A 26,331-nucleotide genomic window follows, 5' to 3' on the forward strand; every position below is an offset into this window, starting at 1 on the left:
CTTTGCAGCGAGGAGAAATAACTGTTGGCAATTGTGCGTACAGTTGCAATATTATTTCAATAATATTTAAGTTTTGTGGGAGCTTTGGTTTAAAATGCTTGCTTGAGGCCCTGCTCGCAGTTCATTGCTTGGCAGTGCCATGGCAGGCTCCCTCCATCCATGCATCCATCCAGAAGCCACAAGGAATTGTGAAAAACAAAAAAATCATGCTGGGCCTCCCCTTTTTAATAATTACCTAATTTTTGTGGCCCCTGTCAGTCAGTGACCCTTCGAATTGTCCTATTTTCCCCCCTATACAGCATCCGTGCATCCATCCATTTTCTTCTACTCACTTATCTGGGTCCGGGTCGCAGGGGTAGCAATCTCGGAAGGGAAGACCAGACTTCTCGGTTTCCGGCCAGCTCTTAAAATTGAGAGCTTTGCCTTCTGGCTCAGTTTTCTCTTCACCACGACAATCCGGTACAGCAACTGCATTTGACTGTCGATCTCACACTCCAGCCTTGCCTCACTCCCAGCTCGTAGAGTGCAATCCACCATTTACCTGGTTGAGCCTCAGATTTGGAGGTGCCGAGTCTCACACTCACACTTCAGTAAACGCTTTAGGTCACATCAGGGCCACATACACAGTACAGTGTATTTGACCACCACACTGACCACATGCACCTACAAAATATGCTGCGTTGATGACGTCAAACCCTGCTTTGAACTTTTCCTGATTGAGGCCATTGAAAGTGTTATGGTAAATATGGCCGACTTATTGCAAACCACGTCACTACACAAATTTCACACGTTTTAGAACAAATGTCCCTGGTAACTTTGGCCCAAACTAGTCTGCAATAAAACAGTATACGGTACTGTGTTTCATCTAATTATTTTTTATAATCCAGAAATTTCCGTAAGTTTTTTAGAACTTGAATCTGAAATGCATGAGCTCAAACCAATGAGACATACAAGCCATAAACAAACTATTTTTCAACTGACTAATAAGAAATAGCAATTAAAAATTTGTCTTGTTCACAATTTAAATTGATTATTTAATCTAACACAAAAAATAGTGATAATATACTGTATGTATTATTCCACTTTTTGATGAGTTTTAATGCAACGGGAAGACAAAATTGTTTAACATGAAATTAACACGAGGGTTAAATGAAAACCTCAAATGTGTTTACTGTTACTGTCGACAAAGACAAGAGTTTTGAAAATAAACTTTAAAGTAACACATTTATCTCACCAATCACAATATGAGAGTTAAATGAGATTCAGTGACTATCTTTTTTACTCGCACTAGTTATACCAGATGGCCGCACGGTGGTCTAGTGGTTGGCCACACAATCACAGTCTGGAGATCGGGAAGACCTGGGCTCGAATCTCCGTTGGGCATTTCTGTGTGGAGTTTGCATGTTCTCCCCATGCGTGCGTGGGTTTTCGCCGGGTACTCCGGTTTCCTCCCACATTCCAAAAACACGCATGTTCGCTTAGTTGGTGACTCTAAATTGTCCATAGGTGTGAATGGTTGTCTATATGTGCCCTGCCATTGGCTGGCGACCAGTCCAAGGTGTACCCCGGCTGTCACCCGAAGTCAGCTGGGAAAGGCTCCAGCATACCCCCGCGACCCTAATGAGGAGAAGCTGTATAGACAATGGATGGCTGGATGGATGGATAGTTATACCAGAGACAACATACTATTTTCATTTTTGGCTGAGTTCAATCATATTTTGAATGTATAATTTTCAAATGTCCAAATGGTTTATTAAATGTCTCAGAGTACCTGAATGTAATTTAAATTTACTTGACTTCTGGCTAATGGTTGTCTCCCATCAATAAACAACATGCGGTCATTTGTCTTCATTAAAAGAAAAACTTTTATTTTATTGATATTAATTACATATGAAATAGCAACTGTTAGAGGGCAGGCCCCTTCAGAGAGGAATGCCTCAATTTTATTGATTGGCTTAGAAAAAAAAAGTTTATATACCATTAATATTACTGGTAGTTCAAATCAGCCCTGGTATTAATGGATATGAAGTAAGAGCATTGTCTTAAACAATAAGAAGCAATCATACCATACCAATCTAACAGAATACCAAAGTGGTATAATTTCCGTAACTCCAAAATCATAAGCTGAAAAAGTGTGTGGCAGTATCTTACCGTAGCAATTACGTTAACAAGAGAACTTGTGACAACAATGAAGCATCATTTGACAAAAACAAAGCTGAACTGAGGCAAGCATATCAACGAGGGTAGGTAAAACTCCAGACTTCCCTGCATAACCTGACCTGAGAATAATTAACTATTCATCGACAATGGAATGTGATGCGAACCAGAAAGCCAGCAACTGACTGAATTCGCTTGGAACGCTAAATTGTGCAGTAGCTGGCAGATGCCAAGGCAACTATGTGAATGTATTGAAGTAAAATTAAAATAAAAAAAAAACATTAACTGTGAAATCATCTTTAATTCAGAAGCATTTTAAAATAAATTAAAAAAATAATTCTGTAGAAGTATTTACACGTCATCTGAATCCTTCTTGAGCACTTTTAATTAAAAACAAGAAAAACATCACATCTTATGAAGTGTTTTGGTATCAGAAATGAAGAACGTAAGGCTAACTGAAGACTCATCTATTATGTTATTTGGTTGTACTTCTGTAAGATAAGCAGTGCAACTAAAACTATTGTAGGATTGCACTCTACCAATTTGGAAACCAAATCCGCCGTAAATGACAATTGGGGAAAAAAGCAAAAAGAAATGAATTTATGGACACAGTAAGATTCAAATAAATAAATGAAGCTAAGGAGTGTGTTTAAAAAAAACAACAACACTGTTTTATAAATACTAAATCGCAGGTGATAATCATGACTAATTGTGCAAAATCTAACTTTATCTTGTGTTCATCTATTCTTGATTCAGAACATGTGCTTCCTCATACACAAGACATTAACAAATGAAGCCTAATAAGAAAACAGTTTTTCTATATTAAATCCTTAACTGTACAAAATACTCTCAAGTAACACATACGGCTCAAGGTACAAAACAGACTGTTACATATATACTGTATAGTATATTAATAGAAAAGCAGTAGTTTGGGTACATTTCATACTGGCAGTGTTCTTGCAAATGCTTAACTGTGTTGTGGTCCTCTTAAAACTTCACAACATTTCAAAAGGGTGTAAGGGGTGAGCAAAAAATTCCAAATCATTTTATGAAATCACTGAACTAATCAATCACATTTTAGCTTTCTTAACCAACCAAGAAAATGTCTGTCACAGTAAACCTTCCTGTTCAAAGCTGGAGGGTAGAAGAGAGAAGGAAAAAGGGCAAAACTTGACTCCAGTCCCACTGTAGAATTTATTCTGAAACTCCACCCTGAGGGAGGAAAAATATGATTTGTAAATCATATGCTGACAAACTATTTGATGACGGTATCATTCATGTCATGCTCAAGGTGTCTTACCAGTGCAAGCGAAGGGCATGGAGGAAAGCAGATAGGCCCTCCATCACCAGCAGGATGGACACAGTGAGAAAGGCAAACAGGCCAAACACTGGCACCAGGAATAAAACCCCAAGACTTGTTTCCATTCGTAGTCCTACTCGCATCACCATGGTCCACAGCACCTCAGATAGCTCTGGAAGCAGAGAAGATATTCATTTTTATAACAAACTGTGAAAACTGCCTGCCTCCCTGTCTTATAGCCACACTTTGAACATCCCTGCTTATACAGTCAACTCTGTGAGCAAGCACAACTCTTGTTGACGATTTAATTTGTTAGCTCCACGTTGTGAGCGAACGATGGCAAATAAAGGGGGAAGGGAACTGTTATCGCAGTTGGAACTAATCAGTGCATGTGCAACGGAATCCAGCTGGTCAGGCTGTGCAATAAGTACTTTTGTAAACCTCACTCCCTGACGCCTTAAGAGCAGCGCTGGAAAACAAGTTGATAGCCCAGGACTTTTATTTGTATTTGTACTTTATTTATCCCACAGCGGGGAAATTCACTTGTTACAGCAGCAAGCAAGATATAAAGTAGAGCTGCTGTAACTGGCAGCCTGCTCAACTCTCAATCAGTGGAGATCTGTGTACGCAGGTTACAGTCCAGGCAGGGTGCAAGGCTAAACTGCGTAACATTGGTGCCGTGACCCGGATGAGAGTGAGGTTTAGGTGGGTGAGTGGAACAGATGCGGGGTGGTGTGGCTGTGCGATAAGTACGTTGGTAAACCCAACTCATTGATGCCTTAAGAACTGCGCTAGCCAGGCTGCCAGCGCTGGGCTTTTAGCCTGTTGGCCAGCACTGCTCAACTCTCAATCAGTGGGTATCTGTTGACATAGGTTCGAGTCTGGGCAGGATGCAGGGCTGAACTGCGTTACAATCAGTAAATCGAACTCGGAAACGGTGTTTGGGAAGGTAGGCTGTGCACCTTCTGAACCAAGCAGCAAAGCATACAAAATGAGTGCCTTGTATGAAAATCCTGTACATGTTGGCAGGTCTACATACTGTGTAACCGCTAAGGCAGGGTTTTCCAAACTACGGTCCGGGGACTATTTATGGCCCACAGCTTGTTTTTTATTGGCCCGCTGCACATTCCAGAAATTAAATTAAACCAAAGCAACAGCAACAATGGGAAAAAAAGAGCAAAAAGGTGTAATAATAGTTAATAATAATACACTGTATCACCTATAACACAAAGCTAAGACTAGGTTTTGTCTTTAAATTAGGGCTGTCAAAAATAGCGTAAACGGAGGCGCAATACCGTCCCCACACAGAGGCTGACGCTGTTTTATAACTTTATTCTGACCTGAACGCATGAACAGCAGTACAATTCCAACACCATATGTGTTACGGGAAACAAATATTCTAAATTCAAACAACTTGGAGGTCTGTCATCGTACACCTTATACTTACGGGCATGTGCCAGACTCAGAGCCCAGAGCCTGAGGTAAGAGGCTGTATTGGAAATGCAACCCAGACAGTACTCTATAGTGTGGATGGCCTGATGCAGGAACTCATCAGCAAAGTCAAACTGTTACAATGACAAAAACAAAATTCACAAACACAAATTAAGACTTAACTGTTACAGGGGCACAATGAAAAAATATTGTAAGATTTGAGACTACATTGCCATACTAACCTCCTCTGTGTGCTGCTCTCCGCTAGTAGAGAGCTCGCTATGACTGCTGCCCTCTTCCATGTCATGGGTCCGCAACAAGAAGAGTTCCTCATCACTGCTACGACGCACACGCTCATAGCCCTGAGAACATGAATATTGCTGACTCAGACTTGCCTGATCATGCTATAAGCTGTAATATGTAATATGTCCGACGATCACATTGCTCACTCTGTACATTCTTAGCCGATGACTTCCATTGTGAAGCCAATAAAGGTAAAGTGGTTTCCCCAGGAGTAAGACAGGCACTGAAAGCACAGCGATGACCACTAAAAACATCTGTAGGCCACTCTGGAAACACAAAAAACAACATTCAGCTGCATTTGACAACAATGCAAGAACAAATCCAACTCACAAATGATCTTAAACACTTAGGGGTGTCCCGGTCCAATATTGATAGCGGATGTCGTTCCAGTATCAAAAAAAAAAAAAGAAAAAAAGAGAGAATATCGGCCAGCATCTAATATCTCCGATATTGACACAAGCAGTCCATTCGAGACTCCGCCCCAGAACTTCTATCCAGCAGCGCCTGGATAGAGTCAACGTGATCAAATCGTGTGCTAACGCGTTAGCAGTAGCAAAGAGTAGGAGTGATGTTGGCCGTGTGGCAGTATTTTTCGTTAAAGTCCGAAAAAGACGTTGAAGCTGAGTGCAAAACTTGTCATATGCAAGTTTCCCGTGGTGGCACAAAACCGGGGAAGTCTAATACAACCAACGTCCCCACGCATTAGAGGAGCATCACAAAAAACAGCATGAGGTATTTTCGCAAGACCACACACCTCAAGCTTCTCTACATTATTCCTAAACGCCACTATATTTTGTATAAAACTATGCCCCATATGCATTAAGCAGTAAATGGGTCAGCCTTTCACATAACTTTGAGTGTTGCTGAATATTCTCTGTTTGAGTAATATCATTTGATCAAGCCTTTTGTAACATTTCATACCTCAAAATAAGTCATAAACATATGTATGATTCGTGCTGATCGATATTGGTATCAGCCGATACTCATTTTCTTTCGGGTTACTATAGTATGTTAAACTACATAAACTACAATATAGCTTAGTTAAAAAATCCTGTTCCAGGTGTTTATTAACCTGTGTCATTTTTTGGGGGGGGATTTACCATTAGTTTAAAAATCATCAAATGAAGTAAAGATATATTTATGATCACAAGTGGGAATCATTTTGCAGTTTAAGTATCCTTCAGGACTCACACATATAACAAAAACATATTGGGGAATGAGGCCCATTGTTCTGTACTGCATGATTGCAATATTTACCCACTGTATCCCTCTGTTTAGTAAAATGTGGTACTCTTAGTTTCTCACCTGTCCAGGATAGAGGGGCTGCACTGTATCACCTTGCATAAGGAACATGTTTATGAAGTGAATGAGGATGCTGGGAGCGTGTCTGGAGTTTCTGGCAGAGTAGAAGAGCCACTTGTAGAATATCATGAACACCAGGTAGCCAAACAGACTGAGCAGGAACAGGAGTTCAGGGAGGAATACCAAGTAGAGGTTGTGCCTCCTTCTAAAGTGCCTGTTTTCATAAATGAGAGTCAAATGTACAATTAAGTATAATTTCTTGTATTCAAGATGGAAAAAATAAATACTTACAAATGATTAAAAGTGCTGAGGATCACCCCAAAGCTCATGTGAATGATGCCCAATATGACAGACATTTTCATCTTATAGGAGTTCAGAAATGTAAGCCGGTTGGATGCCAAGTTCCATATCTTAATGAAGACAAAACAATGTATTATACACATGCAACACAAAGAAGCTACAACATCCAAATAAAGGAGAATTATTATTATTATTACTGCCAATACAGTGGTGTGACCAAAAAGTCCTGAAGGAGAATGTCCTTGGGTTCTGCAGCAGGACAATGATCCAAAACACACCAGCAAGTCCTTCTCTGAATGGCTGAAGAAAAAACAAGACTTTGGAGTGGCCTAGTCAAAGTCGTGACCTGAATCCTATTGAGATGCTGTGTCATGACCTTAAAAATGCGGTTGATGCTCGAAAACCCTCCAATGTGCTCAATTACAACAATTCTGCAAAGATAAGTGAGCCAAAATTTCTCCACAGCGCTTTAAGAGACTCACTGCAAATTATTGCAAACGCTTGATTGGAGTTGTTGCTTTCCAACCAGTTTTTGGGTTTAGGGGGCAATCACCTTTTCACACAGGGCCATGTAGGTTTAGATTTTCTTCTCCCTTAATAATAAAACATGCATTTTGTGTTCAGTTTTGTTGTCATTGACTAATATGTCAATTTGTTTGATGATCTAAAACATTGTGACACAATGAACAAGTGTGACAAAAAAAAAAAAAAATCGAAAAAAATCAGGAAGAGGGCAAACACTTTCACACCAATGTATATACCTGATGTAAAAAAATGTATAGCTATATAATATGAACCAAATTATTTCATTTTCAAGAAGGGATTTTTAAATCCTACTAGCATTATGACTAGTAGGTGGTGAGTAAAGTTGAGTTTAAGCGCTTAAGTGAGCACCTCAGACCTTGCTATATTATGCCTAGCTGCCACTAAATTGTGAAGAAAGCTGAAGTACAGTCATCCCTCGTTTATCGCAATAAGTGAATTTCTGCGAAGCAGGATTCAACATTAATAAATGGAATATCTTCCTAGTTAGAGCAAAGGAAACCTGTTTATGACTTTGTAAATACAATCTTTACCATTATTAGAGCCATGTAGACATGAAATAACACACCTAGAGTCACCTTTACACTAGTATTATGCTTTATTTACACCACATTTCTCAACTGTATTGCACAGGCTACAGGGTCCTTGCTGGGACATGGCCAAGGCTTTAAACATTAGCAAGCTAACTAGTGAGCCTTCCTTTATTTACTGTATTCTAAACTTAATGGGTTTAAAACACAGTGGGAAGCAAAGCCAAAAAGTTAACAGTTCCATGCTGAATGGGAGGAGAACTTCTTTTCACTCCTATCATATACCACGATATTGCGAGGGCCAACTGTAAATAGGTCAGCTTTTCCTCATACCTACTGTTGCTGATGATTGTTCTGAGTAATATCACCTGATCAAGCTTTTTCCAACATTCCACACTACAAAACAAGTAATCAAAGTATGTATGATCCGTGCTGATATTGGATTGATTGTGGTATCGGCCGATATACAAGGCTGCAATATCGTGGATCGGAAGTGAAACTCCTAATTTCTGCATTTATAACACCTGTTAGCTTGATTCGGTAGTCAAAACAATAACGTGTAAAAAAAAAAAAAGAAAAAAAAAAAAGAAAAAAAAAAAGACTCGTGAAACAAACAAGGACTTAAAATACTCAATACTCACTGGGTCAATTCCGAGTGGATATGGTCCACTGAAAACTCCAGGAACATTTGGATCCAGAGTAAGAAGGCCATTCCTGTTGACATCCTCGGAACTACTGGATGAAGATTAAATCATAATCATGAGCTAAATGCAATACTAGAACAGAAAACAGATTTCTATCTTAAAACATATCTGACCAGTTTTTCTGGATTTGTTCAGTCCTACCCCCAGCCCCCTATTTAAAATGCTCTTTGTGAAATACCTACTTCCATGCTTGAGCTGTGAACATGGCTTTCACACTCCATCCAGAACCAAAGATGTTGATGGACTTGGAGAAACAGTCATTGTATATGAGGCCAGTGTAGACAGAGAAGAGGCCCATCATGAGGATGATATAACGGCCCTCAAAAAATGTGTTCCAGATCTGTATGTGCACATACAATTATAAGTCAACCCTCTTGGATACATGTGGGAACAACTGTAAAACCAGGTAAAACACGTTTTAAAGGAACTTATTTACTTCATTTCTGGTGTTCTTTAGCTTGCGGTTGTTTTCATATAACACCATCCAGAAGGCAAAGGAAGCCATAAGAAGGCCGTGACCCAGGTCTCCAAACATCACAGCAAACAAGAAGGGGAATGTGATGATTGTGAAAGGAGCTAGGATAAAAATGGTAGGAAGAAGTCAAGACAAGCATTAGCAACAGGCATATACAGTGTGCGACAGGCCAGGTGTGGGCAAACTGCGGCCCGGTGGCCACATCCGGCCCACCGATCAATTTTCAAATTCCATTTTTAAACCTTTAACAACAAAAGTGTTGCCAGCAACATGACTTGCAGTGCTAAAATAGTTGCCAAAATAGTCAGATGCAATCTGTAGCTTGTACAAAAAAGCCATCCAAACAACACAAAACATCAACACACGACGCACAAAGTAACCTACCTACTGCACCATGTGGGCATACAAAAAAATATCTATGCACAATACCCATGGCAAAAGAAAACTCCCACCGCAAGGCATGCTGAGTAGGTTGTAGTACTCTTTTTCCCAACATTTTTCTGTGTTTGTCGCACATTTGCTTGATTGCAGAATATATTGAGGTCGTCAGAGAAGTAAACAAGCAGAAGTTAATATACTCTTGAGATCCAATTTTTTATTGTTCATAGTTCCTATAGCTGTTGCAGCTGGATTACCCAGCATGCCTTGCAGGCATTTGGAAATAACAGTTTTAAGTTACGTGTTATGTTTAGCACTTAGTTGTTGACTTCTGTGATGTGTTAACTTGTTGTGGATGTGTTGTGTTTTCGTTTTGTTGCACAGTGAGCAAGTATGTCGTTCTGTTTGATGCCACCGATATATAGACGGCCCCCCACCAAATTTTTTAACCCTAATGTGGCCCGTGAGTCAAAAAGTTTGCCCACCCCTTCTATGGTAGGGCCTTAATGGGCGTTAATGACAATAATAAAAATTAAGTAATATGAGGTTAGGAAACTTAGGGTACAAAAACTTACCAGGGTTGACTTCTCTGTATGTTCCCACCCCATATGCATCAACAATGTTCTGGAAGCCAGCAGTAAACTTGTTGGACCTTATCAGTGTCGGTGGAGTGTCGTTAGTAGGGATACGATGAACAAAGGAAGGAACTGTGGATCCACTTTTCTTCTGCAGCACAAAAGACAAAAAAAAAATCAAACATAAAACATGGTCAAGTACAATCCCTCCAAATTGAAGAGCCACCCCAAATCATCAACTTTAGGGGAAAAAAAAAGCCTGTAGGAGTTTCTTTACCGATCCGTTTTCTAGTGCTCTTCTCAGGGCTGGAAGCTCATTGATAGGGCACCAGACCTCAGCGATCAGACACTTGTTGGTGACATCCAAACTACACTGGTTGAGGATGTAATAGATAGCTTTCATCTTCTTGACCTGTATGACCCAGGTGTAGACCGATTCTGAGGCATTGATCAGGACCTGCTTCAGGTAGTCCTCAGTTCTATGAAGTACCTGCAAACAACAGAACAGAAGAATGTCAGGCTTCATGTCGTCATATAAATACGTATCATGTTAGATATAACACATACTCAGTACATTATAGTTTAATATTTTAAGTCACAAAAAAGGAAAGGAGACAACTATAATGAATGTTCCAAAGTCCAGACGGGAGACAGCTATGTAAGGTATGAATATCAAGAAGAAAAAAAAAACTCATTCAAGCCAGGGTCTCATGTTGATCATGTGCTACAGGGAGTGAGCAATTAGATGTTCCAGTCACAGAGGCTTAAAGCTAACAAACGCTTCGCTGATTTTCTAACTCACAGGAAATTGGTTAATCATTTAAAAAGACACTATGTGGCTACATTTCTATCCATAGTATCCATCTTTGCCATGCCAATATTTTTGCCCATAACTGTACATGCATGCATCTTCTTAAAGCACAGATGCTCAGGATGTTTATTATAGATTGAATGCCATAACACACCACCAGTATTCAGTGCAAACTTCTTCTGGATGATATTCAAATATACCAGCACATTTGCTTGGGAACTACAGTGACTGCTCCCTCTGAAGAGATGGTCTACTAAGCTGCTTTCCAAAAGATTTTCACTGGCTTGGAATTGGGACTGAGTGAAGTTGGCCCCACACCCCACTCAAAACTCTAGTCAAATAGTCTCATTTTTAGTGCTGCGTTTGTGCTGTTTTGTGCAGTTAAAATGAACGTTTGTGCTGCTTTAGTTTTTGAATTATTACAGTTTATTTTAAAGGTCAACCAAAGTTCACCTAGCCCCCAACATGGTCCAAATGAAAACAAAATAGTTTAATTTTTTTAGTGCTATGTTTGTGCTGTTTTGTGCAGTTAAAATGAATGTTTGTGCTGCTTTCGTTTTTGAGATATTCAGGATTTAAGTTTTGACCTATTACATAATCAGCCCCCCCTCCAACATGCTCGGAAAGAAACCAAAATAGTCTCATTTTTTAGTGCTACGTTAGTGCTGTTTTGTGCAGTTAAAATGAACGTTTGTGCTGCTTTCGTTTTTGAGATATTAAAGTTTACTTTACAGGTCAACCCAAGTTCACCCAGCCCCCCGACATGCTTGGAGTGAAACTAAAATTGTCTCATTTTTTAGTGCTATGTTAAGAGTGCTGTTTTCTGCAGTTAAAATGTTTGTGCTGCTTTCGTTTTTGAGATATTACAGTCCATTTTATTTCATCTAATTCTTGATTTTTACATGACATGGTTTCATATTAGTTTAAGCAACTTTTGTATTTTTTACTACTGAATGTGTGTGTGTATGCAATGCTTCCTTGTTGCTGCCATTTCTTGTGTTGTCGTTTATCCCAGAGGCAAACACTAACAGATCACATTTCACTCTGCAGATAATACTTTAGGAAAATGAGTCAATGCGTTTCCAGGTAAAACATTTAGTCACTGACCAAGAAACAGACCAAACAGGCATTCTGTCACCAATTAAACCAGTGCATGAAAAAATAATGAAGACGTACAGTGTGCAAGTCCTGAATGCGAGTACTTAATCCTTGCACAACATCGTTCCTCTCCTCCTTGCTACTGGGATATGGATACACATGGCAGTGGTAACTACAAGCAGATAGAAAACAAACACAGTATTATAAATTTGTGGGTTTTGCTTGCAATTTACACAGAAGCCGAAGTCTATAATACTTTTTACCAGTCACAGATCTTCTTCACTTTCTGGCCAATCTGCTCTCCCCAGTAAGAGATCAAGAACACCACACTTTTGGTGGGCTCCCCCTAGACACAGAAAACATGGGAAACACAGATGCTTCATGTAGAATCTTCTTCATCTTTCTACGCTAGCATGTGTTCAAGAGCTTAACATGAAGACATTTTAAACCATGTAATTTATACAAAACTGGATTACAGTATTTTTAAATAAATGACTATTTCCCTAGCAAAAGTTGTGCCAAATACCGCAGTGTACACAAATGATTCTTCCACACGTGCTTGAAGCAAACAATGGTTTTAACCCCGACACAGAGTTCAGTAAACCAGTGTTACTTAATTTATAAATGTTGGATTTGTCACAGTAGAATTCACTTTTAACTAAGTCATAAGGCTCAGAAATTTGGTATAGCTTGTGTATTAAAGCTCATTAAAATTATAATCCACTTTATGTCGATCCATTTTCGTCATCTTTCTTACCTGAGTCAATCTGACCCCAAACTCCCCTTGTTCCACCTCTCCCAGGAGATGTTTGGTAGGAATCCGAATTACATGCAAGAGCCACCAGCTTCACCTTGCTGCTCTCAAATTGAGGAGCAACCGCATTATTTTAAGCTTATAGGAGCCATTTATGCTTTGTTTGGTTTGTTCTGGGTTTACTTTGGTGCTGGTGTTTGGTGAGCTACAGTATATTTAATTTGACTAAATGCAAATTAGTGTCTTCGGGCATTGTTGCGGCTCACTAGGAATGAGGACTGTTTGAGAACAGCTACTTGGAACTTATCTAAAACACAAAGAAACTCAACTGTCAGCTTTGCAGGATTTCTCTTATGTAACCAGGCCCTAAAACTCCCACAGTAACAGGAGCCATCTTGTGTGACCTACAGTATCAGGATCTTCAAGATACTCTTCAACTTCAGCATAGCTGAGAATGGTGTAGCCTTTGCACACTCTCCATAGCATCCGCTCAAAGGCCTCAATCTTCACCCTCTGGATGAGTCCAGACATAAAACTGTAATGGAATTAAAACAGTATTAACAAACAGCCATGCTTGTGTGATATTTTAGTATTTAAGTTGGATGACCGAAGGGCCCCCAAACTCTGAATCTACCGGCTTTGTGACACCTAAATAATCATACCATTATGTAATCACACACACAGACACTTGGCTGACATCACAGTAACGCTAGTCTTGCATTTTCTTGAGCTGTGTTACATTGTATTCAAATGTAACAATTGCAGCTTGGATTTGACACTTTCAGCGTGTTGTTAGTTGCACCACCTAAACAAACCCAACCCCTAACCATTTATATTAGCTGTGATATCAAGTGCAATTTCAATTTTTACCCCAGTTTGGCTCCTAGCCTCTGCATGCTGCTGTAGTCCATCATGCTGTGTTTTTCTAGGAAAGGAAACTCCTCATATGTGACTTGCAGCGGCTCTCTCTAGAGATCAGACAGAAGACAAACGAGGGAGAGTACAAATATTACCAAGCAGTCTATTTAAAATAAAACAAAAAAAACAAAGAAAACAACATCCATTGTTGTAGACACAGGACAAAAGGATGTGTGCACAAGCTCCAGCTGCTACAGTGTGACCTACTAACCTCAGCGGTTCTTTGCCCAAAGTTGCGAGTGATGCGTAGCATGTGTGTGTACTCTATGAGCTCCAACAGATTCTTCTGCAATCTCTCCTTATTTGTCATGACCTCACCCAACTCCACTTCTAGCCTCTGCAGTTGCTCCTGCAAAAGCACAGGCATATAAGACCAATTTGATGGTGACCAACAGTAGAAAAGTGTAACATAAACGCGGCACACATACCATTATGCCCATCACATGTTTAGGTAAAGGAGCCACCGGATTCACATCTCCTTCTGGCAATGAAATATCAGCTTTCTTGATTTCTCTCAAAAGATAGCCTGTTGACCATACAAAGCACACTTTTAAGTTGCCTGTGATGTCATTGTGTACTATCCAGATGTTATTAACAGCCTTGAAAAAGCATGAAAACACAAACAGCTCCACAAGGGAGTCATTCTCTACTCGAGTGACTAAAACAAAGCTCAGTTTCGTTGTGGTTTTATGTTTTAGTACTTTGCATGCATGCAATTAGTTTTGTCCAGCTTGTGTCTCGACAATATCATTTGCTTAGCTTACAACTCAACTTGTGATTCATTACAATGTTAGCAAATTGACTGTCACTGATCAACTTAGCCCTTTGGTCTTTTGTTACAGCTCAATAAATGCTCACCAAGGATTCTCTCCATCTCCTCACATCTTTTGATTTCACTGACATATTTTCGCTGAAATGCATTAACACTGGGATTGAGCTGAAAGAGATACAAGAGAGAAAATATGAGTGGTCAGTTAACAAGATTGAAGATCATGAATAATAAGTGACTGAATAGTAATTCAATTCTGTTTTGGAATATTTAATAGGTATCTGTCAGTCTACATTTTATTTTACAAACTGTAGCATCTACTTTTTCTGTTTTGTATTCTGGGGTACTAGTAGTCCTGGGAGTATTTCAAGGCACTCCAGGGGAAACTAGTCATAAAATATCAATTTGATCCCCTGCTGACTTTCTATGTTTTCCCCCTCACAAAAATATGAACAATCCATTACCTTTTTGGTACGTTTATTCTAACAGAGAGACAGAATGTAAAATAAATCCAAAGAAAAAAAACATGCATTCCAAATTTTTAAAACACGACCACTACAGATGAACATTGTTTTAGACATTAAATGTGATAGTGATGCTACAGCGCTGTTTTACATGTTTTTTCAACCTTTTTTTAGGGAGTACTTCATTGAAAAAGGTTAACAACCACTGGCCTAAATCGTTATGTCTGATAAAGTGAAAGTTAGCAAACATTCATCTCGCTCCTCTCAGCAAAATGAACATTTGTCTTGAGGGAATTTTTCAGAGCAGACGAGTGCATAACTTTTTCGGTACTTACGTCTCTGAACTCCACAATGCCCAGTTCTCCAAGTTCACCGATGCAGTCATATGCTGATCCGGATTGGAAAAATAGTTGGGCCAAACACATCTCTTCACCCCGCAGCAGAGAGCCCATATTGACAGTTTGCAACCTGATGTCTGTGTTGAGTGGCTAATGTTAACAAGCTAACAAACTGATCGACGAACGTTTCTATGGATTAAACATCAACCAGGGTCTCGCAAGTCCCGTCCCGTTCAACCAGTTTCATATTCTGAGTCCTGTGGTATACATACATTTGACTTGATAAACTTCCTTGCGCTACCCATGCACAGGTTGTTCTCGTTACACCAGCTAAGTGCTAATCACTGTGCCTTTGTATTAGTGGATAAAAAAGGAACGAGTTCCAATTAAAAAACGGCTAGACAGCGTGAGCCCTAAAATACTCGGGTCACTATAAACCAGCAAACTTTCCAGCCAATTTATATGCAATGTCTTTATACTTTATAAAGTTTTAACAAACGTCGTCATTATCCACGTCACTACACTGTTGAATGTTGCCAGCCTCCAGGACAGCAGTGGCACTGCATATAATAAGTGTTCTAAAGCCAACCAATCAGCAACGTCTTCTGGTGTCTGCGCATTGAGCACCTACAGTTGACGCTTCTTGTTACGAAATAACATGCAACGTCAATGAAACAAATAAAACGTGTATTAACACGTCTGTACATATTTAATAATAGTATTTTTGTTGATTAAATTAACGGGAAATTAGTAGTGAAAACAATTACAAATAATTTGACAGCAAGTATGGTAATTTCAAAATTAAAAAAGCATCGAAGTATAAGTGCATTTATTTACTGTCCGAATTAGTTTCTAATTGAGCTTATTGTGCAGCTATATTCCAGTTAACTGTACACCCGGAAATGATACACAAAAACCGGATGTACGTACAACCCACTGCGCGGTGTCATTTGTTTGTTATTTTCTTGAAAATGTCGAGAGCGAAGCTGCTAATTCTCTGTATTCGCTAATAACATTGATAAAATTGTGTTTTTAGATACCGACACATCTTTGATATAGAAAAATAAACGAATCGCCTCAGTAGCCTGCTAACAAAACGTCGCCTAAAAATGTACGTCACCGTGTGTCGTAGCTAAGTAACCGGGCCCAGCGTCACTCAGTCTATAATGTTAGTGCTTTTGTTAACAACACAGGCTAGTAGATATATTTTCGATTATTCGAAGCTCGGCTCATGGAGCAAAATGATCTTCAACGTCTTCACAATTCTTCATAAACAAAATGCCTAAGATGGTGCCACATTTCCTATTTTTGCTGTTTTCGTTGACTGATGCACAAACTGTTGGTAAGTACAGTTACTGATGAACGAAAGTTTGTTACACTAAGGTACATATAGGATGTGTTAAGACAGACCTGTCACTGTCATCAGTTTTCCAGCCATCCTATATCATTGCTACTGGACCAAGAATTACTGCGCTTTTACTTGGAAACACAAAAGACATCACTTTGAATGTGCGCACTGTGTTACCGTCAGATGTAACAGGTACATACAATTCTCGAGAGAACTTCACATATTCCCACAACACTAGAAAATTGTCATTTGGTTGAAAACATTTGGTTGTTGATGGTTTATTGACAGGAAACCTTGACCCTCCATCATGTAAAGCTGGGGAAACACAGTGGATTCTCACAAGCGAACTGGTTGGACAGGTAGGGAATGTTCAGGACTGTAATTGTCACAACATACACAGTTTTTGCTATTTATTGTTAACAATTAAATAAACTTGGAAGCGCAAAGGCCCTCCTAATTTATTTGCCTTGTGATTCCCCAGAATGCACTTCGGGTTCATCTGAGACTAAACAGAACTCTGCAATTGTGTGGTGAAAATAAAACAGATTGTTGTCCAAAGACACTGTGTGTTCTGGAGACCCTGCAGGTATCTGCCTGTGCAGGTGACACATCTCAGGCGTCATTGCTGATCCAGGCCAAGATTTATGCTCTTTTGCTTCCTGATAATCCTGGATCTGGTAAATCAACTGAAGCATTTATCCCATCAGTTTGGTCATCAGATTTTTTTTTTAGCACATTCAAATATTAATCTTCTGTCCATTGTAGACAATAAAACTGTCATCCCAAACCAAGTGTACGAGCCTCTGGGCTCCTGTCCCTGTGACTTCACTGATAGAACATGTGATATCCGCTGTTGCTGTGACAAGGTACTTGCAAAAAAGCTGGTTAAGATAGCGTATCTGCTTCTGTATTTGTTCTTGACATCACGTTTCCCTTCACTTCAACAGGACTGTTCGACTGAGGAGTTGAAGCTCTTTGAGTCTCACTGCCTCCCAGGACCATTCGGTGGACAGATCTCTCAAGTGCCAGACTATCAATGCTCTGCACAGAAAGAAGACTCTCCAGATTGGTTTCCATTTTTATGTGTCTTGTCCCCACCCGAAAACAACCCTTATCTCGGGCTCTTCTACCATGGAGAGGAAATGTAGGCCAAGATTGGATTTATTAAAAAAATATTTTCATGTTGTTCATCTTTTTTTATTATTATTTATTTTTCCAGATCAACAAAGCCTCGCCCATCCTTCAAAAAGCCTATTTTGTCAGCACCGATACAAGTTGATATCTACCGCCAAGGAAGTCCCATTTTCACTCTGAACAATCAGTTGTTCACTATTCCCCAGGTTAGTTGTGTTTTATTAATTAGTCACAATGATGTACTTGATGTGTTTTGAGTGAATGTTGCCAAAGCTCTCAATTATGTGTACACAGATGGCCCTTGGACATTGTGTTCACAATGCTCCGGTTGCATTTTTGGAGAATTTTAGCTTCAAATGTGTAACCATGCTGCGGTCTTGTCCAACTGGTTACCCTTTACAAACACCTCTATCAGATTTACGTATTCAAGTGAACAATGGGCAAGGGGGTATGTATGAAATATTTACAAATTGTTGTAATATTACCTTTAAACATTGTGGTTTGAATAGATCAGTTCATTATTCTACTTTAGATGAAGTCACAGTGGTAGTGATTGATAAGTTGGTCGAGGATTTGACTGGATTCATGTCAACTGGCGAATCAGTTATTACATCAGGTACAAATATTACAGCATATCTTTGCTACATTGACTTAAACGCTGTGTTATGACCTTTTATAAAATTAATATATCTCACTTCAGTTATGGTCCAGGAGTGTCAAAATGTGAACCTGGCTTTGGATTACAAATTCTTCTGGAAAGGAAATAGCATCACAAATATAACACTGACTCGCTCTATAGGGACAATCAGTGTGAATGGCAACGGTATGTGCCAATAACACATGACCATCTTTATTTAATATTTGTTGGCTTTGTTTTATATTTTTGTTTCTTTATTGCAGTGACGTTAACTACAAGGTATTCTGCTGTGTTCCTGTCTGGAGAATTTATGGGCGAGTCAAACTCTGGCAACCCAGGTGAAAACACTTTGCTCTTAGAAAATCCATTATATCCATTAGGGCATTATTTCCCAACCTCAAGTCTAGGCATATATTTTTCCATTGGGAAGATCTCACGGCCACCAAAGAAATATTAATGGCAACAAGTGGGTACACCGGTTAATTATGTGCCCTCTGTTGTCTAGTGGAAGAGCATTTAATTGTTCTGCCTGTCACTGTACGTCGTTGGCATAGATAGAAGAAAAAGTTACATTATTTGTTGTGAATGAATAATGATTTTTCAACTAATTAAATGAAATTAGATGATTTCCAGTGGCACACCTGATGATCTCTCATGGCACACAATTGTGGTTGGGAATCACTGCATTATGAGATACCGTGTTAACGCACAACTACTGGAACTCTAGGTTATCAGGTGGGAAGACCCATCATTGCAGGAATTGAGGACACACAAAGTGGTACTTTCTCTGTGCAGAGGACATCCTTGAATCTTTGGAAACCAGGTGGTAGTTTTGTTGATCATTGAAAGTTAAAAATATATAATAGTATCATTGTATTAAAACATAATCAACAAAGAACCAACACTTGTGTCTGTTGTATGTGAAAGTGAATGAGGGGCTGTGTTTGACCGCTGAGAAACAACCAGTCCTATTTGCTGAGAATTCAACATCAGGATGCCTATTGACTGTCACCAGTGACGACATGAGCCAGTGTGATATCCTCAGGTGAGCGCTTCGGTATGGTTTAACATCTATCTATATTGCATGTGTTTAAGCAAAGCAGAATATCTCGTCTCCCTTAGAAACAAGGTTTATTCCCTCCAAGAAAACTTGATTCCAGCCATGTACGTTGCAAAGATTGGGAACCCAAATTCTCAAACCAAAACAGACTGGCTCAACATAGACTGTAAGTATACATGGAAAATAAATAATTATGGTAAAATGTGATCTGCGCATGTCTAATGAGATCACTGAATGAACTAAGTCTGCTTTCTTGTGATTTTTAGTTATGAACACAAGCAAAACATCTGAAGATGGACACGGCTCATGCGGCGAGATACCATCTCATATTCATATACACATTTGGAGTTTTGTCACAGGAATGATTGATGGAAATGCCCAAAGGAATATCCAATCTATACAAGTTCGGTGTGTACAAACAGTCTATCATTGATGTAATGCATGTTGTGCACTAAATACTTTTGGCACTTTTAGCTCTACTCTGTCCACCTGGACATTTGAGTTTGGAGGAGGGGATATCAGAGAGACGCAGTTGTTTCCTGTCACCTCTTCAGTTACCTTTATTGACATTCCTATCAATACTGGACCTCCAAAAACCAGGTAAATCACAAAGAGCACTTCAAAATATATCCAGGTGCTGCTCAATAAATTAGAATATGACCAAAAGGTTGATTTATTTCAGTAATTTCATTAAAAAAGTGAAACTTGTGTATTATATAAATTCATTACACACAGACTGATATATTTCAAATGTTTATTTCTTTTAATTTTGATTATTCTAACTGAAAAACGAATGAAAATCCCAAATTTAGTGTCTCAGAAAATTTTAATATTACTTATGGCCAATAAAAAAAATTATTTCGTAAATGTTGGCCAACTGAAAAGTATGAACATGTACAGCACTCATTACTTGGTCAGGGTTCCTTTTGCCTGAATTACTGCAGCAATGTGGCACTCCTCAGATGTTAAGAGAGCCCAGGTTGCTCTAATAGTGGCCTTCAGCTCTTGTAGATTGACAATTCCTCTTGACAATACCCCATAGATTTTCTATGGGGTTGAGGTCAAGCTAATTTGCTGGCCAGTTAAGCACAGGCATACCTTAAACCAGGTACTGGTAGTTTTGGCACTGTGTGCAAGTACCAAGTCCTGTTGGAAAATGAAATCTACATCTCCATAAAGTTGGTCAGCAGCGGGAAGCATGAAGTGCTCTAGATCTTCCTGGTAGATGGCTGCACTGACCTTGGACCTCAGAAAACACAGTGGACCAAGACCAGCAGATGACATGGCACCCCGAACCATCACATCACTTTGGAAATCGAGGTCCCAGAGTCTGGAGGAAGAGAGGAGAGACACAGAATCCACATTACTTGAGGTCCAGTGTAAAGTTTCCACAGTCAGTGATGGTTTGGAGTGCCATGTCATCTGCTGATGTTGGCCCACTGTGTTTATATTATATTTATATTATATTGTTTATAACAAATATAGAGCATAATATAAGCAGCATTCTCGGTGAGTTTTTATTTTTCTTTTCATTGTGGCGCTGTTTATGTTTCTCAGATTCCAGATCAACTTTACAGAGTATGATTGCAACAGGAATGATGTATGTTGGCCTCAGCTCGTCTTTCCCGTTACCAAGTATTACACCGGTGAGAATTTAACCAGTGCTTTATTGCCTACTGCACAGTTTGTATAGGGAAAAAATAGATATACTGTATATGTACTAAACATATTTCTGATTTAAAAAAAAAAATCACTTTTGAAATAGTGAGAGGTAGATAAAAAACATTTCCAGTAAGTTCATTGAGACCCAGCCGCTATATTTTATATAGCTGGACAACGGTAAAGTGAGAGGTAAGAAACAGACAGTATGGCTCAAGTGGTCGGCTCCCAATCTCATAGTTGTGGGTTTGATCATCTGTCCCCATTATCCTTGGGCAAGATACTGAACCCCTTTTTGCTGTGTTAAAATGCTTTGGGCATCTACAAGGTAGAAATGCACAAAGTGAAAGCCCATTTTGACGTGCCGGTAGTTCAAATTCAAACCATTAAATATAGTGTTTTATTCTGTTACAATTGTTCCATGTATGTTGTGTTGGATTGGTTAGTAAATAAACTCACACAGTGCAATCTTGTTTTTAGGTGAGCCACATTCTCAGTCATTGGCTAAAGGCCTTATCTTGGTATTCCTCCTCATCACTGCATCACTTCTTGGGACTCCCTGGATGCAAATCCGGCAGGCTTGGAATAGTTCCTCTCTGTAACCGAGGATTCTTTGCACTCCCGTAGGAAAATTACATAGTACTGTAAATATTTACTGTATGTATTTATGAAGAAGAACAAACTTTAATATTTCACTGTTCCCTGAGAGTAGCTTTACTTTTTGCATGTAGTATACAAAATGCTACAGTATGTACACACAGGCTTGCACAAATAAGTCATACACCACTCCACATGAGGTAAATCTCACTCACAAGCAGTCCCAGTTGCCACTGCTGGTTCATGTACTGTATATATTGTGTATAATGGTTGGTGCACCATTTTGTAATAAAATAACAGTTTGTCAAGATTATACATTTTTTAGGCTCCATCCTTTGATATAGGGTGCAAGTACTCACCAATATAGTGCAGTGAGCGAGTGCCTTCCTGATAGCTAATGTCAAAACCACTGGTGTTTTATCTTATAACTAACATACAGCACGAGACCTGATAGAGTTGCTAAAATGCTGTAAATTATGCCACCTGACTTAGGGCAAGAAGCAGGGTAACCTGAACTGGTTGCCCATCAATCACTATGAATCACATCTATCAATCTCGAACCTGGATCTCCTGACTGAATGCATATGTGCTAACTACCTTACTGCCAGAATCTTACAATCTTTGTGGCATATTGTGCTGTGAAAGTAAAGGACTTATTCACACACTGATGATGAAGAATCATAAGTGTAGGAGCCATTTCTACTTTGTTTTGGTCTGAGTTTGTTTTATTTTGGATTTATTTTGGTGCTGGTGTTTGTTTATGCTTGGTGAATTATATTTAATTTGATCACTGGTGTCGTTATTGAGGAACCCTATGTAAGGGCGGAGGTGACGCCATGGGCAGAGTGAGGCAAGGTCACACGGTTTTTAGTTTTTGTAGTGATTATCAAGTCCTACCACTTTTCTGTGTGTTGTTGATCCAGGCCATAACACGTTCCAATGAAACAACATCCAAACAGATGGTTAATGAGTGGTATGAATGGTGTGACTTCCTGTCACCCTGTCATGCCCTGTCACTAATATAATTCACCAAATAAAGACCAGCACCAAAATAAACCCAAAACAAACTAAATAACCTAGACATAGACAAAGCATAAATGGCTCCTATAATATGTTCAGCATCTTTTTCAAGGGTCCTCTGTCAGGACTGAGGGCAAGTTAGGGTTCAATAATATTGCAATAATATTGTCATGATCTGTGTGCTGCTTTGCTGCCCTCTATCTGCCATTTGTTGCAGAACACCTCTGAGCCACGAGGAGGAGCTAATTGGCTACACCTGTGCCTCATTAGAGTGGCTTCTTAAACTATGTGCAGACTACACTCCAGTGCCAGATTGTTACCTGATGCACCACAGAGACCTGCTCCTTCCAGCAACTCCTGTATCTCAGTGTATTCGGCTTTCTGGTAATTTCCTAGTCTGTCTTTTGTAAGTAGCTTGTTCCCTGCTTGGCTACCTCCAGCAGTGGTCTTTTTGAGTTCTGTTGTACTTTCTGCTAGTGTTGGTAGCAGCTCTTTTAGTTAATACTTTTGTGCTTGTTTCCTGCTCTGTTACCGTGCTTGGCAGTGTTTTCTGTTCTTGTTATTTCTTTCCCAGTGACTAGGTCCAGGTGTATTTAAGTTGTTACTTTATTTCTTGTTTTTGTCATTTTGTATTTTTTGCCACGTAGTGGACACTTTTTGTAATAAACTTTGTTTCACGGACCTTTTTATCTCGTTATATACTATAACAAATATAGTATATTTGTAAACTATGAATTATAATTTCTGTAACGTAGTCCTGTTTTTTTTCTCACTCTATAACACTCAGCCATTGACCTGTCATTTATTTATATGACATACAGTATATAAGCACAGGGCTAGAACATTAAATTCACATCATTCTTTAGATACGTGTTCTATTGTATATTTACTATTTCATGTTTAAATGAAATGGCCCTTTTTACGTCACTAGCGTTCATAATTGACGTCATTTGTCGACGTGCGTTCACTGAAATCCCTTGGTGTATTTTCGTTTAAATTTGTTGTTGCTTATCCGTGTTTACTATTTTAAAGAAACGCTTGATGCGCATTTCTTGAGTTTTACAAATGATTGTCGAATCAAAAGTGGAATTGGGTGAGTGATTTAAAAATGGAGGGAACTAACGATTCGAATGAGGAGGGTGCCGTGGATGGTACTGAGGAGGACAAGTCGGGATCCCAAACTCTCTTAAACGAAGAGGAAGAAGGTGGGTCAATTATCATAATCGAGCAAATTGCGACTGAGAAGGTTGACGACCTTAAAATCGCCACGGATACTTGTGTTTTACTATAGAGCCCAATGGTGAGTCACATGACACGAACGAGGACGAAGACAGGACGCCTACTCCCGAAGAGATTGAAAGGAGTAACGAATACAACCTGAAGCTCCTGCAGAGAAAACTTCTTCATGTAGGTGGACTTGGCAATCACAACCGCCGATCAGATGACACTCAACAAAATTAGAAACAATGCATTTTTTCTTCTTCACAAAATGGGGATTTTTCAATACGTACATGAAAAAATAATAGTTTTAAAAATTGAGTCGAAATCCACCCACGTAGCAAGATGTAAGGGTGTATTTCCCAGGTCAGCATTTGACTGTTCAACTGAAAGGTCATTCCAAAATTTTAATTTGAAAAGAAACACCCTTTTAAGGCATTGAACGAAGGTAGTAAATGCGTTTACAGTACCTGCAATTAAAGTACACATTTACTACACATTTAAGAGTGGCTTTCCACTGTGACTTCAAGGCACACATTCAAGGTCTTTGCATTTCAATATACAGTGCCTGGCCAAAAAAAGGCCACATTTTCGTTGGACCTTTAATTACGGCTCACATTTGCTGTGGCGTCCTTTCCACAAACTTCTGCAATGTCACATTTCTGTCCAGAGTTGTGTTAATTTTTCACCAAGTTATTGTATTGATCAACCATTAACCTTTTCATCAGTTATTATATATATATATATAATTTTGTATGGCTTATATAATTTGTCTACAGTGATTATAAACCTTGACTCCTGTTGTACCACATTGTTATACTGCCTTATAATTTTCTTATGTATTTCAAAATGGGCAAAGAGTACATTTGGAATACAGGAAACCAGATTACGGTGACATTGTTTACATGGCCCCTAGATATGTCTTTGTACATAGCTGTTTAACTGAGAAGCTACTCACTGCATCATCTATGGTTAAATAACTTGTTGCCAGTCATGCAGTAATTGAATGTTTGTCTAATGGCAGAATCTTACATATTTGCTTAGTTACAGTAAATACAGGATGTGGCCTTTTTTGGCCAGGCAGTCTATCTCCGCTATCGGGTGGTTGGATCTCTATTCTATTACTCTAGTGCTCACGAATTCCATACCATAACACACAGATTTGGCGCTACCTCCCTATACCACTCACAAACATCTTGTAATGGGACTGTATGTGTAGTTTGTCATTACAACTGAGATAGTAAGGCATTGTAACACTACTGCTCTAGATTAAAATGTGACAAGGTTTGTCGTGGGCACCAGGCCTGGGATGATAATTAAATCAATTTATTGTGTGACGAATTAATTAAAATTAACTCCATAATTTTGCCAGCCTCAATACATTGCCATGTGTATGCGTGTATGTTTTCCTCGTCTCCTGCCTCCAAACAGGCAGGAAAAGGATTCACTGTGCATTGGTTTCAGCACCTTGGTGCGTTTGTTCCACGGAACAACGGCATGAACGGAGTAAGCCCTTTTGTCAGTCATAGTGTCTGTCTTGGTGGGTGGAGGCAGGGCTGGTAGCATGCACACAGTGTGCAGAAGTAGTAGTACTTTATTAATCCCGCAACAGGGAAATTCACCTGTTACAGCAGCAAGCAAGATACACAATTAAAGAATGTGACATAATAGAAATTCCACCATCCATCCATCCACCCATCCATTTTCTATACCGCTTCTCCTTATTCGGGTCGCCGGCGCATGCTGGAACCTATCCCAGCTGACTTCAGGCGACAGGCGGGGTACTCCCTGGACTGGTCGCCAGCCAATCGCAGGGCACATATAGACAACCATTCACACTCACATTCATACCTATGGACAATTTAGAGTCTCCAATTAACCTAATTAGAGGAGACCGGAGTACTCGGAGAAAACCCACGCACGCACGGGGAGAACATGCAAACTCCACACAGAAATGCGTGCATCTTCTGCTGCACAAAATGAAACCAACACCCAATAACTTCAATAACTTTATGTTCTTTTGTTAAAATAAGATTATACAAATAAACAAATACAGGGAGATAAAGTCACACATTTCTTGGTCACTTATGCATATTGCCAGAATAGACTGGTCTTGTGGAAAACACTAACAGGGCTGTCAGATTAATCACAGTTTTAAATATGTCTGAAATATGCCCATTTTTACTGTAATTAATAGAAAGATAAATGACAGGACAGGATTATATATACAGTATTGTATGTATTAACAGCTCCAAATGAACTGAATATGTCAATCAAGCTAAAAGACACCACACAAGTCTAAAAATCAATTTGTCTAACAGTAATCTCTTTAATAGTAGCAGAACATTTGAATCACACTTTAAACCGTCTAATTATGAGCAATTAGGGCTTGCGTTCAAAGACATCACTTAATTTAAGGTAAATTGACTTGTTTTCAGTGTATTTTCCTGCACACTTAAATGTAGCAACTTGTACATCCAAATTAAGAGTTCCGAAGTGAGTGACAAG

General features: G+C 39.3%; 3 protein-coding genes across 3 annotated transcripts in view; 2 read left to right on the forward strand and 1 right to left on the reverse strand.

Annotated features, from left to right (window-relative positions):
- Positions 1-2,438: 2,438 nt before the first annotated feature.
- Positions 2,439-15,727, reverse strand: atp6v0a2b (ATPase H+ transporting V0 subunit a2b). The gene is made up of 20 exons (XM_054773905.1): positions 15,148-15,727; positions 14,438-14,516; positions 14,008-14,105; positions 13,791-13,928; positions 13,532-13,629; positions 13,070-13,196; positions 12,171-12,253; positions 11,986-12,079; positions 10,276-10,488; positions 9,999-10,149; positions 9,007-9,146; positions 8,753-8,910; positions 8,508-8,601; positions 6,785-6,903; positions 6,497-6,707; positions 5,338-5,457; positions 5,131-5,250; positions 4,905-5,022; positions 3,458-3,629; positions 2,439-3,369 (listed from the first exon to the last, which is right to left on the reverse strand). Exons 1-20 carry the CDS (start codon positions 15,262-15,264, stop codon positions 3,267-3,269), a joined length of 2,553 nt encoding a protein of 850 aa, XP_054629880.1. The 5' UTR covers positions 15,265-15,727; the 3' UTR covers positions 2,439-3,266.
- A 333-nt stretch (positions 15,728-16,060) lies between these two features.
- Positions 16,061-23,211, forward strand: tctn2 (tectonic family member 2). Its single transcript, XM_054773906.1, has 18 exons — positions 16,061-16,492; positions 16,577-16,690; positions 16,787-16,857; positions 16,980-17,175; positions 17,264-17,364; positions 17,446-17,642; positions 17,718-17,838; positions 17,927-18,080; positions 18,165-18,248; positions 18,333-18,455; positions 18,533-18,607; positions 18,997-19,092; positions 19,197-19,314; positions 19,392-19,495; positions 19,596-19,737; positions 19,804-19,929; positions 20,887-20,975; positions 21,469-23,211. Exons 1-18 carry the CDS (start codon positions 16,429-16,431, stop codon positions 21,588-21,590), a joined length of 2,097 nt encoding a protein of 698 aa, XP_054629881.1. The 5' UTR covers positions 16,061-16,428; the 3' UTR covers positions 21,591-23,211.
- Positions 23,212-23,919: 708 nt separating this feature from the next.
- LOC129179368 (dynein axonemal heavy chain 10-like) overlaps positions 23,920-26,331 on the forward strand; it is a 40,914-nt gene continuing 38,502 nt past the window's right edge. Inside the window, exon 1 of the mRNA XM_054772550.1 lies at positions 23,920-24,012. The gene's annotated coding sequence lies outside the window, so the exon portion shown is untranslated. The remainder of the gene's footprint in view (positions 24,013-26,331) is intronic.

The sequence above is a fragment of the Dunckerocampus dactyliophorus genome, chromosome 4 (assembly GCF_027744805.1).
Source record: "Dunckerocampus dactyliophorus isolate RoL2022-P2 chromosome 4, RoL_Ddac_1.1, whole genome shotgun sequence".
NCBI classification, from domain to species: Eukaryota; Metazoa; Chordata; class Actinopteri; order Syngnathiformes; family Syngnathidae; genus Dunckerocampus; species Dunckerocampus dactyliophorus.

Bases quoted from the DNA above. Each gene is read 5' to 3' on its own strand.
- atp6v0a2b (XM_054773905.1), bottom strand. From the start codon at position 15,264: ATGGGCTCTCTGCTGCGGGGTGAAGAGATGTGTTTGGCCCAACTATTT. The intron at 14,106-14,437 runs GTGAGCATTTAT...TATGGTCAACAG, and splicing joins GGAGATGGAGAGAATCCTTG to GCTATCTTTTGAGAGAAATC. The intron at 6,904-8,507 runs GTGAGTATTGAG...GTCTTCATTAAG, and splicing joins ATCCACTCGGAATTGACCCA to ATATGGAACTTGGCATCCAA.
- tctn2 (XM_054773906.1), top strand. From the start codon at position 16,429: ATGCCTAAGATGGTGCCACATTTCCTATTTTTGCTGTTTTCGTTGACT. The intron at 16,858-16,979 runs GTAGGGAATGTT...GTGATTCCCCAG, and splicing joins CAAGCGAACTGGTTGGACAG to AATGCACTTCGGGTTCATCT. The intron at 17,643-17,717 runs GTAGGCCAAGAT...TTATTTTTCCAG, and splicing joins TTCTACCATGGAGAGGAAAT to ATCAACAAAGCCTCGCCCAT.